A 13,373-nucleotide genomic window follows, 5' to 3' on the forward strand; every position below is an offset into this window, starting at 1 on the left:
GTTGAGCCCACTAAGTTGTGTACAGTGGCCTCTAGGGTGTGTCAACTTACAGCTGACATAGTGTCTTCCTCTTGTAGCCCTGAGGCAGTGAGTATGAAATAGGGCAGGAGAGAACCACTGCGCAAGCCCCAGCTGCTCTCCCGGCTGAAGTGACAAACTTCCACCTTGGATGTTGCTGCGAAGTGCAGAGGAGAGGGATTTGTATGAGTCAGTATGAAGAAGGGTTCTTTCCTCTGGCCTTGCCTCTCACATCCACAGAGCCACTCACTGGGTTCCTTCTGCCTGGTAGATACACCAAGCATGAGCACAGTAAGCCTCTTTCTTAACAGCTGTAAAATGCTACCTACTCAGAGCAGGAAGTGATTTCTTTTAATTTTAATAAAAATTGAGACTACATCTTGGGTTGGGGATGGATAGCTCAGTCTATAAAAATATTTAACTTAAAAGCACAAGACCTGAGTTCTTGTGGCGGTGTGTACTTGCAGATCCAGCACTGAGGAATTGGAGACAAGAAGATTCCTGGAGCTTGCTGGCCAGCTAGCCTAGCCTAATCGCTGAGTTTCAGGCCAGAGAGAGAAACTGGACTGTGTTAGGTGCCTGAAGAGCAATATCTAAGGCTTACCTCTAGCCTCCATGCATACGTATGTACGTGTGTGCATGCACACACACACAGACACACACTGAGACCTTTTAAACTAGGATGAAGGGAAATTCCAGAACAAGAGCTGAGAACAGGTATAAGTAACAGCCGCAGTATCAGAAGAAAAAATACATAAAGCACTTTGAAAAGAACAGTCTTCAATAAACAGATGTGTTTTGAATGCTTGAATAAAGAATCAAAGACTTTTATGACTTTGCAGGTTCCTGGAGATGCTCAGTATTCCCTAGGATCTCAGGCCTGTGCAGAATAGTGCTGAGCCCTGCTCATTGAAAAGGGGCCTCCTAGTCATAGGGGACAGACACAGCAAGAGACAGCTCTAACCATGGTAGAAAGGGCCTGTAATTAGAAGAAAGCAGCCTTGGGTCAGAAGGTGATCTGGAGAAGAAAGGAGGTGGAGCTGGGCTGGGCTGAGCTTTGGATGAATCAAGCCTTCTTGTAGGGTGGAGACATCCTGTCTAAAATACGAGTGCCATTAAATCCTCTATAAAAGGTTCTCATTCCACTGACAAGTACTCTACACACTGCATAACAGAAACTTGTCCCATCCTGCCTGGGCATTAGGTAAGTTTCCTTCAGAATTTCTTGCTCATTCTCAGTGTCTTGGCACACTAAACTCATGAATCCAGGGCTGCCAGATCTGAGCTGTCTGGTCTCAGTGCTTAGCTGGAGGAAGGGCCCCCATAGTGCCTTAGGCAGGCTGAAGCCAGAGCACTTGGGAAATGCTGCTCTTCTGAAGCAATCTAGCTTTCTCCTCTCCCTGGGTCTAGCCTGCAGCTTTTCTGACTAAGTGCTGTGGGCAGGAGCAATGGGGCCACCCACCACCCACGCACCTTCCTGGATCAGCGTAATTATTTTTTTTTTCCTTTTTAGGGCTCTGGGAGGTTCTTTGCAGAAGAGACTTCTGCAAAGGCTGTGCCTTTGGGGTCAGAATCCCAGATTCTGCGCCTGTGGGCTTGGAATCAGATTGTTTCTGCCAACCCAGACATAAATTGTCTTATGGGGGAAGGGTCCAATATGAACTTCCTTCCTAAGTTTTTCTATAGGCAAGATTTTGAATTTGTAGATTTATCCTAATAATTTGATTCATCACTTAAAGAACATTTTGTCCTTTTCACTATAGGTCAGTGATTAAAGACTGTCATTTGTTTCTAAAACATAAAGGGTATTTGAAGTTATATGCCATGAGGCACACAGAGGAAAGAGTCTAAGTTATTGACTCCTGGGTCAGTGGAAAGTCATCCCTGTGCATCCCACCTGGAGTCTGGACTTCCTCAGTCCTCTGACTTGATTTTTCATGAACTCCTTCCCTCACTTCCTGTTTCTCTACCTATGTCATCCTCTTTACACAATCCTTCTCTTCATCTCTGAAGTCCCTTCCCTGGCTTTCTGGGGGCAAGAAGGGTCCCCATAGAGCCTTAAGCAGCTTCTGTCTCCCCTTGAACTTAAACCTCATCATCTTTGGCACTTTTCCTACTTCTGGTCTCTCTAAGTCTTCTATTTAACACATATATGCCTACTTCCCATTTAGTCACACCTAGCTTCACACTTACCTACCTCCAAATTCCTGCTTAATAGAAATGAAAGTTTTCTCTTTTTTCTTTTTTTATGAATTTATTTATTTATTTATAAATTACAATTTATTCACTTTGTATCCCAGCTGTAGCCCCCCTCATTATCCCCTCCCAATCCTACCCTTCCTTCCTCATCTCCTCCCATTCCCCTTCCCCAGTCCACTGATAGGGGAGGTCCTCCTTCCCTTCCCTCTGATCCTAGCCTATCAGGTCTCATCAGAACTGACTGCATTGTCTTCCTCTGTGGCATGGTAAGGCTGCTCTCCCATCAGGGGGAGGAAAATTTTCTCTTTTGACTGAGAACCATCCATCACAGCTCGCCAGCACTTTAGACTTGATGGACCACATGTCTTTTACAGAAGCTGACCTCTCTGACAGGTTCCAGGGCTGAAGGCAGAGAGCATCTCAGACTCTCCTACCTCAGGAAGGCACGCCTAACCCCATTATCTCCAACAGGTGTATCCCATCTCCTTCCTGAATCCTTTTCACAGGGAAATAGAGAGGGTAGGGCTGGGCCTTGGGGGCTCTAACCCCTGTGTGTACCTAACACCCTAGAGAAAAGCAAAGCAAAATAAAACAAACAACAAACAAACAATTGTCCAAAGGTACATTCTAAAGAACTAAACTACATTTGGGTTAAGAGAAAATAATGTGTGTCCTTCACAAATCTATCTCCTCTCAGCCTTTTTCACCACCTATAAAAATAGTGGTGATAATAAGGATCATAAGATATGCTAACAGGAAAGCGCTTTTGTGAGCAGTACAGTGTCTATAGTTGTACACAAATTATATATGTATATGTTCATAATAATAATAATAATAATAATAATACTTAATAGCTGCCACTTAGGATAAACCAGACATCAACTGGGTGCTTTTTATGAATTATCTCCTTAAGTCTTCATGATGCCTGTCTGGAGTAAGTGCTCACTCAGCTCCATTCACTGAGGCACAGACAAGCAAAGCATCTTGGTCCCATGCACATCACGTAGGCGGCAGAGCATGGCATTAAGGGTTGACTCAGAAACTTCCAAGTCCTGAGAACTTCTCTTTCCCATCACAAAGTACATTTTGAGGAAGGCATAGAAACCCAAAGCACACTGAAGACACAGTGAAAGGACAGAGCTTTGGAGTACTGTGAGGAAACATCGGGGGCTCACTATGGTGCCCATGAAGACACTTTTCCTGTTTTCCAGCTGAGCTTCACAGATGCCTCAGTTGCTGCAAAACATTCATGGGATCATCGAAGCCTTTCGGTGCTACGCCAGGTCAGAGGGTGGCTGCAAAGTGCTCACGCGGGGGGAGCTGAAGACCCTCCTCGAACATGAGTTTGCCGACGTCATAGTGGTATGATCTGTGGGGGTGAAAGGGAGAGACAGGGTAAGAACAGCCAAAGTGCATTTACCTGCAAGGGCTCTTTCCTAGAGAATGCAAAGAGCAAGCAGCCAAATTCAACCCTGCTAGCTGATAGCAATTGCATAGGCAGACAAGAAAAACATGAAGGAAAAGAGGTCGCAGTAGGCTACACATCCTGATTCTTAGAGAAAGGGCAGATTCTTGAATCTGATTCTCTGTTTTAATTAATTTTAATTTTAAGATGAGGTAGAGAGACTCTCAGGAGACAGTTCAGGCAAGAACAGATTCTTCAAATGGTCTAAAAGGGAAAGTAGTTGCCGCTTTCTGGTGCTTCTCAAGTCCGATACGGTAAACATTCCTATGCCTGTCTGAAATGGGATTGCCCATTACCGTTCATTACGAGATTGATTTTGCCTTACACAAAGCAATTGCTTCAAAGTATTAGCTAAATGCTAGTCAAGTCAAAATGAAATTTTGGAGCACTAGTTCTGGACAGCTGTGGGTACAGGCAGCACTGAGAGCCCCACCCCACCCAGCAAGCCAGAATCAGGGCCTTAATGCACTCTTCCGCCTTTGGTTTACATCTAAAGCAGACTGTTTAGTGAGGTCCTGTATGCCATGACTGGCACACTAGGATGGTGCCTGCTTGCTTCTAGCAGTCTGCTGCTCTGCTGGAACTCTCCTTCATGGAAGCTCTCTGGATGCCCACAGAGCCAGGCTTCTGCAGTGCTTCCTGTGGAGTTGGAGTTAGAGGCAAAGTGGCTAGGGCAGCCACAAGAAGGAGCCAGGAGCCAGATAGTCGCATAAGAAGCACACACGCGCACACACACACACACACACACATACACACACACACACACACACCTTCTTCAATAAGTCTTTACCCTGTCGATCACCCTGCAGAACTGAAATCAAGATGAGTAAGACAGATGCTAGAACAAAAGACACAGCAACGAAACATTAACACTGAGATGCTGTGGGCAGCGCAGTAGGTCTGTGAGCTCCCAGGATGCGGTGGTGTGAGGGAGCCTAGAAGTCGAGTGCGAATAATCTGACAAGGTTCTCCTCAGAGGAGCAGTGTTGACTTGTCCTCATCTCTCCCCCAGAAGCCCCATGATCCTGCGACTGTAGACGAAGTTTTGTGCCTGTTGGATGAAGATAACACAGGGACTGTAGAGTTCAAGGAATTCCTGGTATTAGTGTTTAAAGTTGCTCGCGCCTGCTTTGAGACACTGAATGAGCGTCCTAGAGGCGTTTGCATGTCCGACAAGTCTGAAACCTGCTGTCCTGTATCATCAAAAGAGCTGGAGCAAGGCCAGAGAGGGGCCACTGGAGTGTCAAAGGATGGAACTGAGCAGTGCTGTGAGGACAGATATGGACAGAGAGATCAGGCTTCTAGAGGACAGGTTAGGGTGGGGACACACACCCATGGCCAGGACAGTTACCCTACACAGGTCAGTAGTCATGACAGGCAGGCTGAGTCTCAGAGCCAGCAAATACAAATGACAGGACAGCTGGAGCAGACCCAGGGAATAGAAGACAAGAGTTGCACCAAAGAGAGGAGGTCAGAGCAGCAGTCACAAATTAGCCAACAGACAGATGATATCACAGCTGGAACCACAACTCAGACTCAAGCAGGTACCTTCCCCACACAGGAGTCCACCAGTGACCAGAACAGAGGGTCTAATAGCCAAGACAGGAGCCAGGCAGACCAAGCTTCTACACAACACTACCAGACACAGGCAGGATTTCATCCTCAGATACATGCTCAGATGGTAGAACAGGGTTGGAGACAGCAGACAGGAAATGGCATCATCCAGACACAGAGATCCATCTATGACCAGAACAGAAAGACTGAGACTCATGGCCAAGATAGGAACCAGGAAAGGCAAGCTACTAAAGTACATTGGCAAACACAGGAAGAGTCATATACTCAGACACATGCCCAGACAGTGGAACAAGGCAGGAGCCAGCAGGCAGAAAATAGCAGCATTGAGATGCCTGGGTCCATCTGTGGCCAAAACAGAGAGACTGAGATCCATCAGCAAGATAGCAGTCAGGCAGGCCAAGTGGGGATAGGACACTACCAGACACAGGCAGGATCATATACTCAGACTTTGGAGCATTATGGAAGCCAGTCCACAAGTCAAGTATGGGATCAAGAAAAGGGACAAACCCAAATACAGTCATGTGAAGGACAAAGCTGGACACCAGTAAGCAACTATGATACAGGAGAGCCAGTTCTAGGAGGACAGGTCCAGTCTGAGACAAACACTGTGAAAGAAAGACAAGAATGGAGGAGCAATCACCCAAGTCTGACAGGAGGGCAGGAAGAGAGAGTACCCACCGTGGTTAGAGAGGAGTGGGTCAATGATCACACAAGGGAACTAGTGATCCAAAGCCAGGATCTAGGCAGCCTGAACTCTGGTGCTCCTTCAGCTGAAGGCCAGGATACAGCACAGATGAAGGAAAAGAAATGAATCATGGCCAAATGACTATGTTCCTACTTGAAGACAGACCAGCCATGACTTTTTCTGACTCCAGTGCCTAGTACCAGAAGACAGATGGTGCTAGGTGAAGTTGACCTACCCTGTCTTGCTCTGCCCTGCCCTGGAACTTTGCTGGACAGCCATTATTCTTCCCATTTGGTTCTTTCTCAGTGATCAGGTTCTTTCTATTAAGCACTGTCTTGTCTAAACTCACCCCTCTTGCCTGCTTTGCTGTGCCTGCACTCTCAGAAACAGGAAAAAAATGCATCAAATTCCCCTCAGCTTTTAGGAAGATTCAGAGCTGTTTTATCTCTGCTATCTGTCCATTGTCATCCAAATGCATCAATAAAAGCTTATGCAGCTGACCACAGTGTTCTCTACTCAATAATTTCTATTGACATATCTAACGGAGGGCTCTAGAGTTCTGATGTTAAACTGAACATAGTCCCATCACACAAGAAACACTGAGTTGAGAAAATGTATGCATTTCTCAGAGAAAGAGCTGAAGAGAGGAGAGAGCACATTTTATACTTGGCAGATATGAGTCAGGGATGCCTTCTTCTACAATATTCTTTTTTTGTGACAAGCCCTCAAAGGACCAGTAAGATACATACACAGATAAAATTACTGAAATTCATTTTTCTCTAATTATAGAACGTTAAGACTTTATTTCTATGCAAGGTCACAGAGAACAGTGACTTGAGATGACTGAATAAACGAAGGAAGACCCTGAGGAGCTGTGCTGAGGGATGACAGCATGCACTACCAGGGGCTTAGCCTCAAGTGAGAGGGCCTGGCCTTTCCCTCCCCTCCCACTCTGTGCCAACACTTGCTCTTTGTGTTCCCACTTGCTGGGTATCAATGAGCTTTAGGGCAGAAACTCTCAACTCTTTACTTTAAAAATCACCAGGCAGGTGCCAGGCATGGTGACATATGCTTTTAATCCCAGCACTTGGGAGGCAGAGGCAGGTGGATCTCTATGGCTTCGAGGCCAGCCTGGTCTACCAAGCAAGTCCAGAAAAAGTGGTAGACCTATTGTACAGAGAACCCCTGTCTTGAAAAACAAAACAAAACAAAAAATCCTAGGGAGGTGAGAGGTTTTTGTTTGTTTTTATTGGTATGTGTACGTGGCTGAGTGAACACTAGTGGACCACACATGTACAGGAGTCTGCAGAGGCCAGAAGCAGGCATCAGTATCCCTGATACTGGGGTTACAGATGGTTGTGAGCTGCTCTGTGGGTGCTAGAAAGGAACCTGGTTTTCTGCAAGAGCAGTGAGTCCTCTTAACTACTGAGCCATCTCTCCCACCCAGGAAGGGACCGGTTTCAAATCCCAAGCCTAAAAAGTCTCACTCTTTGGAGTGAACCTTTTGACTAAAGTTTACAAACTTAGGGGTGGATACTTGTATCACAGAACGGAGACTCTGAAAGGCCTCCCAGAGCAAGGACGTAGAAAGTTAATTTTTCCCTGTGTTGTTGGTTTATAAAATTTTCTAAGGATGAAAGAAAATCTGGTAGGTTAAACATCCCCAAAGATGTGCCTCTGACAATCCCAAAAACCTGTGATTGTCTCCGTGTATCTCCAAGGGGGCTTTGCAGGACACAGAGATGGGGGATGATTCTGGCCTAACTGGTAGAGCTCAATATCATCACAGTGGTCCTCAGAGTGAAACAAGGGGGTCAAAGGTCAGTAAAAAGACATGATGGTGGGACCAACAGTTAGAACCTTGGTCAAGAAGCAAGGGAAGCAAGCAGACTCTCGACGCTAGAAAAGAAAACTCCACAGTGCCTCCGGAAGAAATGCTGTCCTCCCAGAGCCTTGGCTGTACACTTCTGACATCCAGAGCTATAGGAATAAAATTTCTGTAGTTTTAAGTCATTAAGCTTTATTTGTGACAGCAGAAGTAGGAAAATGAACACACAAAACAAAAACTCAGCACTGAGGCTAAGGGAAGGCAGGGTTGGCCTTTGTGAGAACAAATTGGTGTCCTACCCTCACCCCCTCACACACACAGGACTTTGAGTGTAAATGTCAAAGACAGACAGCAAGGAACTTGCAAGGACCGAGGGATACTACTGCCACTAGCTCTTTTTAGTATAATTATCTAGAGAATAAACACACACACACACAAAGATGAAATCACAGAAACATTTGGCATACAACTTGACAATGCAGGTTTAAATCCATTTAACTGCAGAACTAAGACAAAATGATGTGGACAAGTCAACAGAACAGCAATTAATGTTATATGCTCTGAAAATGTAAATATAATCAGCTATCAAAAAAGATGAAAGTTCTAAGAGAGCCAATGGAATGCAGAGTTACCTAACTGCTTGTATTTTTTAATATTTTATTTTTATTTTTTTATAATTATTCATTTTATATTCTGATTGTAGGCCTTTCCCTTGTCTCCTCCCTGTCTCACTCCCCCTCTTACTTCTTCCCTAACTTCCTCACCTAGTCCACTGATAGGGGAGGTCCTCCTCCCCTACTATCTGACCCTAGTCTATCAGGTCTCATCAGGACTGCCTGGATCCTCTTGCTCTGTGGGCTGGCATGGTGGCCCTACCAGGGAGAAGTGATCAAAATAGTTGCTTGTTTCATGTAAGTACTCGCTTGTACAGAAAAACTAAGAGTTAAAGAATTTCCATTCAAATTATGCAATGAGAAGGAATATATGAGGAGAACTATGAAGATGTAGAAAATCCTATTTATTTAGACTAGAGAATGAATAGACAGCAGGTGAGGGGATTAGGGAATATGTAGTATGTAATGATACACTATTAAAGTTATGCTAGGGCAAATGAGTGAAGGTTCTGCAACACCAAGACAGTTCAGATATAAAGCAAATTTAACAGAAATTCTGAGAACTATGTTGTTTATGCATGCAACATGTTTCCATGAATATGAAAAAAAGGAGGCTCGTGCCTTAATGACTGAGCTATCTCCCCAGGCCCTGTGTAAAGAACTAATTTTTTCCATATGTTTTCATATGAACAAAACTATTTCATAACCTAACAATAAAAAGTGCACACAGAATAGTCAACAACAGGCCACAAAAAGTCTCACCAACGTGACTGCCTAAACATGAACTGAGCAAAGATGACCCCAATAGACACACCAAAGCATATGGGAAAAGCCTGTGGGGCCTCAACACTGTCCACAGAACAATAGGCAACTACGGAATGCTGATAGCATGAGAAATAGTCTTCCCCATAGGAGACCACGACAACTGTGTGGAATACCAAATGGCCAGCCCTGAAAACAAATATACAAGTAATGGCATACAGACTGAGCAGACTGTATGTAGGAATGTATTGGCATATGTCTGTGTGTATGATGTACATACGAATGTATATACATACATGCATGTAACAGCAATTAATGGAAAAAGAGGCCATGAATTTGAAAAAGAGCAAGGAAGAGTATATGGGAAGGTTTAGAGGGAGGAAAGGAAAAGGAGAAATGATACAATTATAATATAAAAAAGAAAAGAAAAAAAGGTAGTTGGGAGAAATGTCTGGTACTTAGTAAATGAAAAACAAAAAAAAATAAATAAAACATAATTTGTTATTAGGAAAGAAACTATCAATTCACTATTATGCAAAATAGAAACAATCCAAATATGATTTCTACAGATGCACGAATTATTTGTTGTAATAAAGGTTCTTTTCTGCAGCCACCTGGCTCTTAAATAATTAGACAGAGACTTTTACATCTATTAATAAGCCTTAAGCACCATAACTGAGCAAATACTGATCTATTCTAAACTGTTTATGCTATTCTAGTTACTTGCTAGCCATGTGTCCCATGCTGCTTGCCATCTAGTCTTGCCTGGGCTGCTCCTGCTCCATCTTTGTCCCAAAGGTGACTCCCTATAATCCAACAAACTTCTTCTCCCTTTCCTTTTCCTTCTTCCTCTCCCTCTCCCTTCCTCTCTTCCTTTTGTTATCTCTTTCTTTCTCTCCCTGTTCTTCTTTCTCCTTTCCTCCTTCTTCTTTGTCAGACCCCCTGACTGGGAACAGAAGTCCTGCCTACTGTCTTCTCTGTCCAGTCATAGGCTCTTCAGCTTCTTTATTAACCAATCAGAGGTAATTGGAGAGTAATTTTTACACAACATTGAGATTGGAGATTTCTCAGTAGCACTCACAATACCCGAATCTGTTAGCATTTAGCTCACTGCTGGTTCAGCAATTAACAATCAAATATATAGAGATATATCTTACTACAATGTGAATGAAGGTCACCTCTACAAATATTGATAAATATTGTTAGCTTATGTTATTTCTGGAAAGTAACAGTGACAAAACATTATTTAAAAATCTTGGACAAAGGAAGATTAATAGAAAATAAAATTACAGAATTCTTTGAAAATGATAGTTATTAAATGGAAAGCTGGAAAAATAGCAACAACTCCTCCAAAAGTGTAATGAAAAATTAATAGTTATAAGTAGAAATTAACAACTAATAATAGTGAATAAGTAAACAACCTGCTTTACTATTTTAATTAACATGATATAAAATATTAAGAAACATAATTTTTAGTAAAAGGCAGTAAAAAAGTACAAATGCACAAAATAAGAAATAATAAAGGGTAAAGTGTGTAAACAAACAGTTCACATAAGAAATATATAACCCTCAGGGTTGATGAGATGAACCAGTGACAGTTCTTAAAGAGTGACATTCAGATCCAGCACCCACATCAGATGCTCACAAATACCTGTGCCAAGTGATCTGAAACCCATTTCTGCCTCTGTGGGGACACACACACACAAATACATAAATAAAAATCCCCAAAATACAGTCCTTGTATGTATTAAAGACAGCGTAGCTTGTTTAATACTGGAAATTCATATACACTGAGAAACCATTTTTCACCATTAGCATGACAGAAACCTAAAAATGATGAGAAGGGCTCACACATCCAGGTGGGACTAGAAAGTGATGCAGCCTCAGGAGAGGAGAGATCAGCACAGCTCAACACTGCAAATGCCTGACTGCTTCCTGATCTGTCCTGCGTAGGTGAGGTGGCACACGGCCGCCACCACTAATTATTTGTTTAAGAAACTGAGTAACTTGATCTTTCTTCCACATCTACCAGTTACGATCATCCTTACACAGCCCAGTGACTGTGAAACTGGACACAGTCCAGCTCATAGCTGTTGGCAGGTCTCTGGACTGTAAACTCATAGCGTGGATCTGTGAATGCCAGTCCCGGGCTCTGGGCCTCCAGATTTCTGAGACTGCCACTCAGGATTTGTCCTCGTGCAGCTCAGGGCTGGGCACCTCCAAAGTCCTGCACTCCAGGGACCCAGGTTGCTCCATCCCAGGTCATGCCTGTTGTTTCCTTTGAGGGTTCATGGGCCTTTTTAGAAATTTTAAGTTTCCATATAAATTCTCCCCACCACCACCAAACCATGTGCCTGTTATTTTAGGGCCAAAATGGGGGAGGGGAGTGGAACTGTGCTAAATATAAAGACTTGATGGGAATACAAAGTACTTGAAGCAAGTGAGATGAACTCTAAACTTTCTCTTGAAGGACATACACATTCACCCATGTCATCTCAAGCATAAGAAAACTCTATTTTCATGCCACTGAAATATAATTCCTGACATTTTTCAACTCTTCTGTAATTTTGTTTTAAGTTATTTAGTTATAAGTAGAATATTTACCTGATCCTAGCTATAACTTTGTAACTGCAGTGCACAATCTTTAAAAAGAAAAAAAAAGCTACATTAAAAGTATCTTAATGCTAAATTTAACAGTGAATGAGATTTATAAACTTTTTATCTCTAAACATTTAAATGCATGTTTGTGTCCATTTTGCACATCTGAAAATTAGAACGGGGTAGGAAAGATGGCCTGGTTCGTAAGATGCCAGCCAGGCAAACATGAAGTCCCGAGTTTAGATCCCCAGTACTCATATTACAAAACAAACAAACAAAAAACAACAACAGGTGTGATGGTCCACACCTGCAATCCTGGTGCTGGGGGTGGGGCAGGATGGAGACAGAGCTTGCTGGCCAGCCAGTCTAGTCAGTTAGTGAACACCAGGTTCAATGTGAAGTCCTGTCTCAGAAATTAAAGTGTGTAACAGTAGAGGAAGATAGTTGACGTCCACCTCTAGCTGGCACGTGCATGTGCGCAAATGCATACACACAACATGTGTCCATATTTTCCACACACACGGAAACAACTTTTGCATACTTTTAGAGCGGCACTCATCTATTTCTGTTCCACTGGGCCACAGCATAGAAAGTGACCCTGTCTAGGGGATACTCAGACAGAGGCCTTCAAAAATCCAGCAAGACAGGTGGCTTCCCAGGACATGCTGTACTGCTGTCCCCTAGTGGCACTTGGGAAGAGCACTGCTAAAAATTGCCTTAAGTGGGGCTGTGAAAGATGGCTCAGCAGTTAAGAGTGCTGGCTGCCCTTCCAAAAGACCCAGGTTCAAATCCCAGCAACCACATGGCAGTTCACAACTGTCTGTAACTCCAGTTCCAGGGTATCTGACATTCTCACACAAACATACATGGAGTCAGAACACCAATATAAATAAAAATCTTTTTTAAAAGTTCCTAGAGGAAGTTTGCTTTTTATTTTTCTGGAACCAGAAAGAGCAGCACTGCCTTTAACTGCAGCACCAGAGGGAATGGCCCAGAAACCTCAGGCATGCTCCATTTTCAGTTTCTCTGAGCAGTGGGATTTCTGTGCTTTTCTATTGAGGAGTGCCCTTCAAGCAGCCATTCCCATTGACAACCAGTTCCCAGATACTGTATCTGTTCAGCCATGTTACCTTCAGGGTCCTTGGGTACCACTGCACAGATACAGATGTGTGGCTGACTGATTTTTTTCAACTGGGGAGCATGTGCTTAGTGAAACTTCTTTAGTGAGTAGGGAGGAAAGCAGCATATGGATTTCCTTCCACCAGATGGAAAATGGTGACCTGTATGTTTTTCTCCGAGGTCTTGAGATCAAAGCTCTATCTCATTCTTGTCCTGCGTGTTTTTGGAAAGACTGTAAATTTGTTTCCTAGCCTTGCTGCAGACAGCACAGAGCTGTGTGGCACTCTTCAGCATTCCTTGTTTATATTTGAGCTGCAAGTGATGACTGTCAGATCCCTTTGCTAGAAGCTGCATGAAATGCCGGGTGGTGGTGACTGTCACATTTAATCCCAGCATTTGGGAGGCAGAGGCAGGTGGATCTCTGAGTTCAAGGCCACCCTGGTCTACAAAGCAAGTCCAGGACAGCCAAGGTTACATACAGAAACCATGTCCCAAAACAACAACAACAAT

The 13,373-nt window shown here is 43.6% G+C and overlaps 1 protein-coding gene across 1 annotated transcript; it reads left to right on the top strand.

Moving 5' to 3' along the window:
- The first annotated feature begins 1,160 nt into the window (after positions 1–1,160).
- Positions 1,161–6,348, top strand: Crnn (cornulin). Its single transcript, XM_021628103.2, has 3 exons — positions 1,161–1,222; positions 3,429–3,579; positions 4,695–6,348. The coding sequence occupies exons 2-3, from the start codon at positions 3,442–3,444 to the stop codon at positions 6,066–6,068; spliced, it is 1,512 nt and encodes a 503-aa protein (XP_021483778.1). The 5' UTR covers positions 1,161–1,222; positions 3,429–3,441; the 3' UTR covers positions 6,069–6,348.
- Positions 6,349–13,373: the final 7,025 nt, after the last annotated feature.

This window comes from Meriones unguiculatus, chromosome 10, assembly GCF_030254825.1.
Source record: "Meriones unguiculatus strain TT.TT164.6M chromosome 10, Bangor_MerUng_6.1, whole genome shotgun sequence".
In the NCBI taxonomy this organism is placed as follows: Eukaryota; Metazoa; Chordata; class Mammalia; order Rodentia; family Muridae; genus Meriones; species Meriones unguiculatus.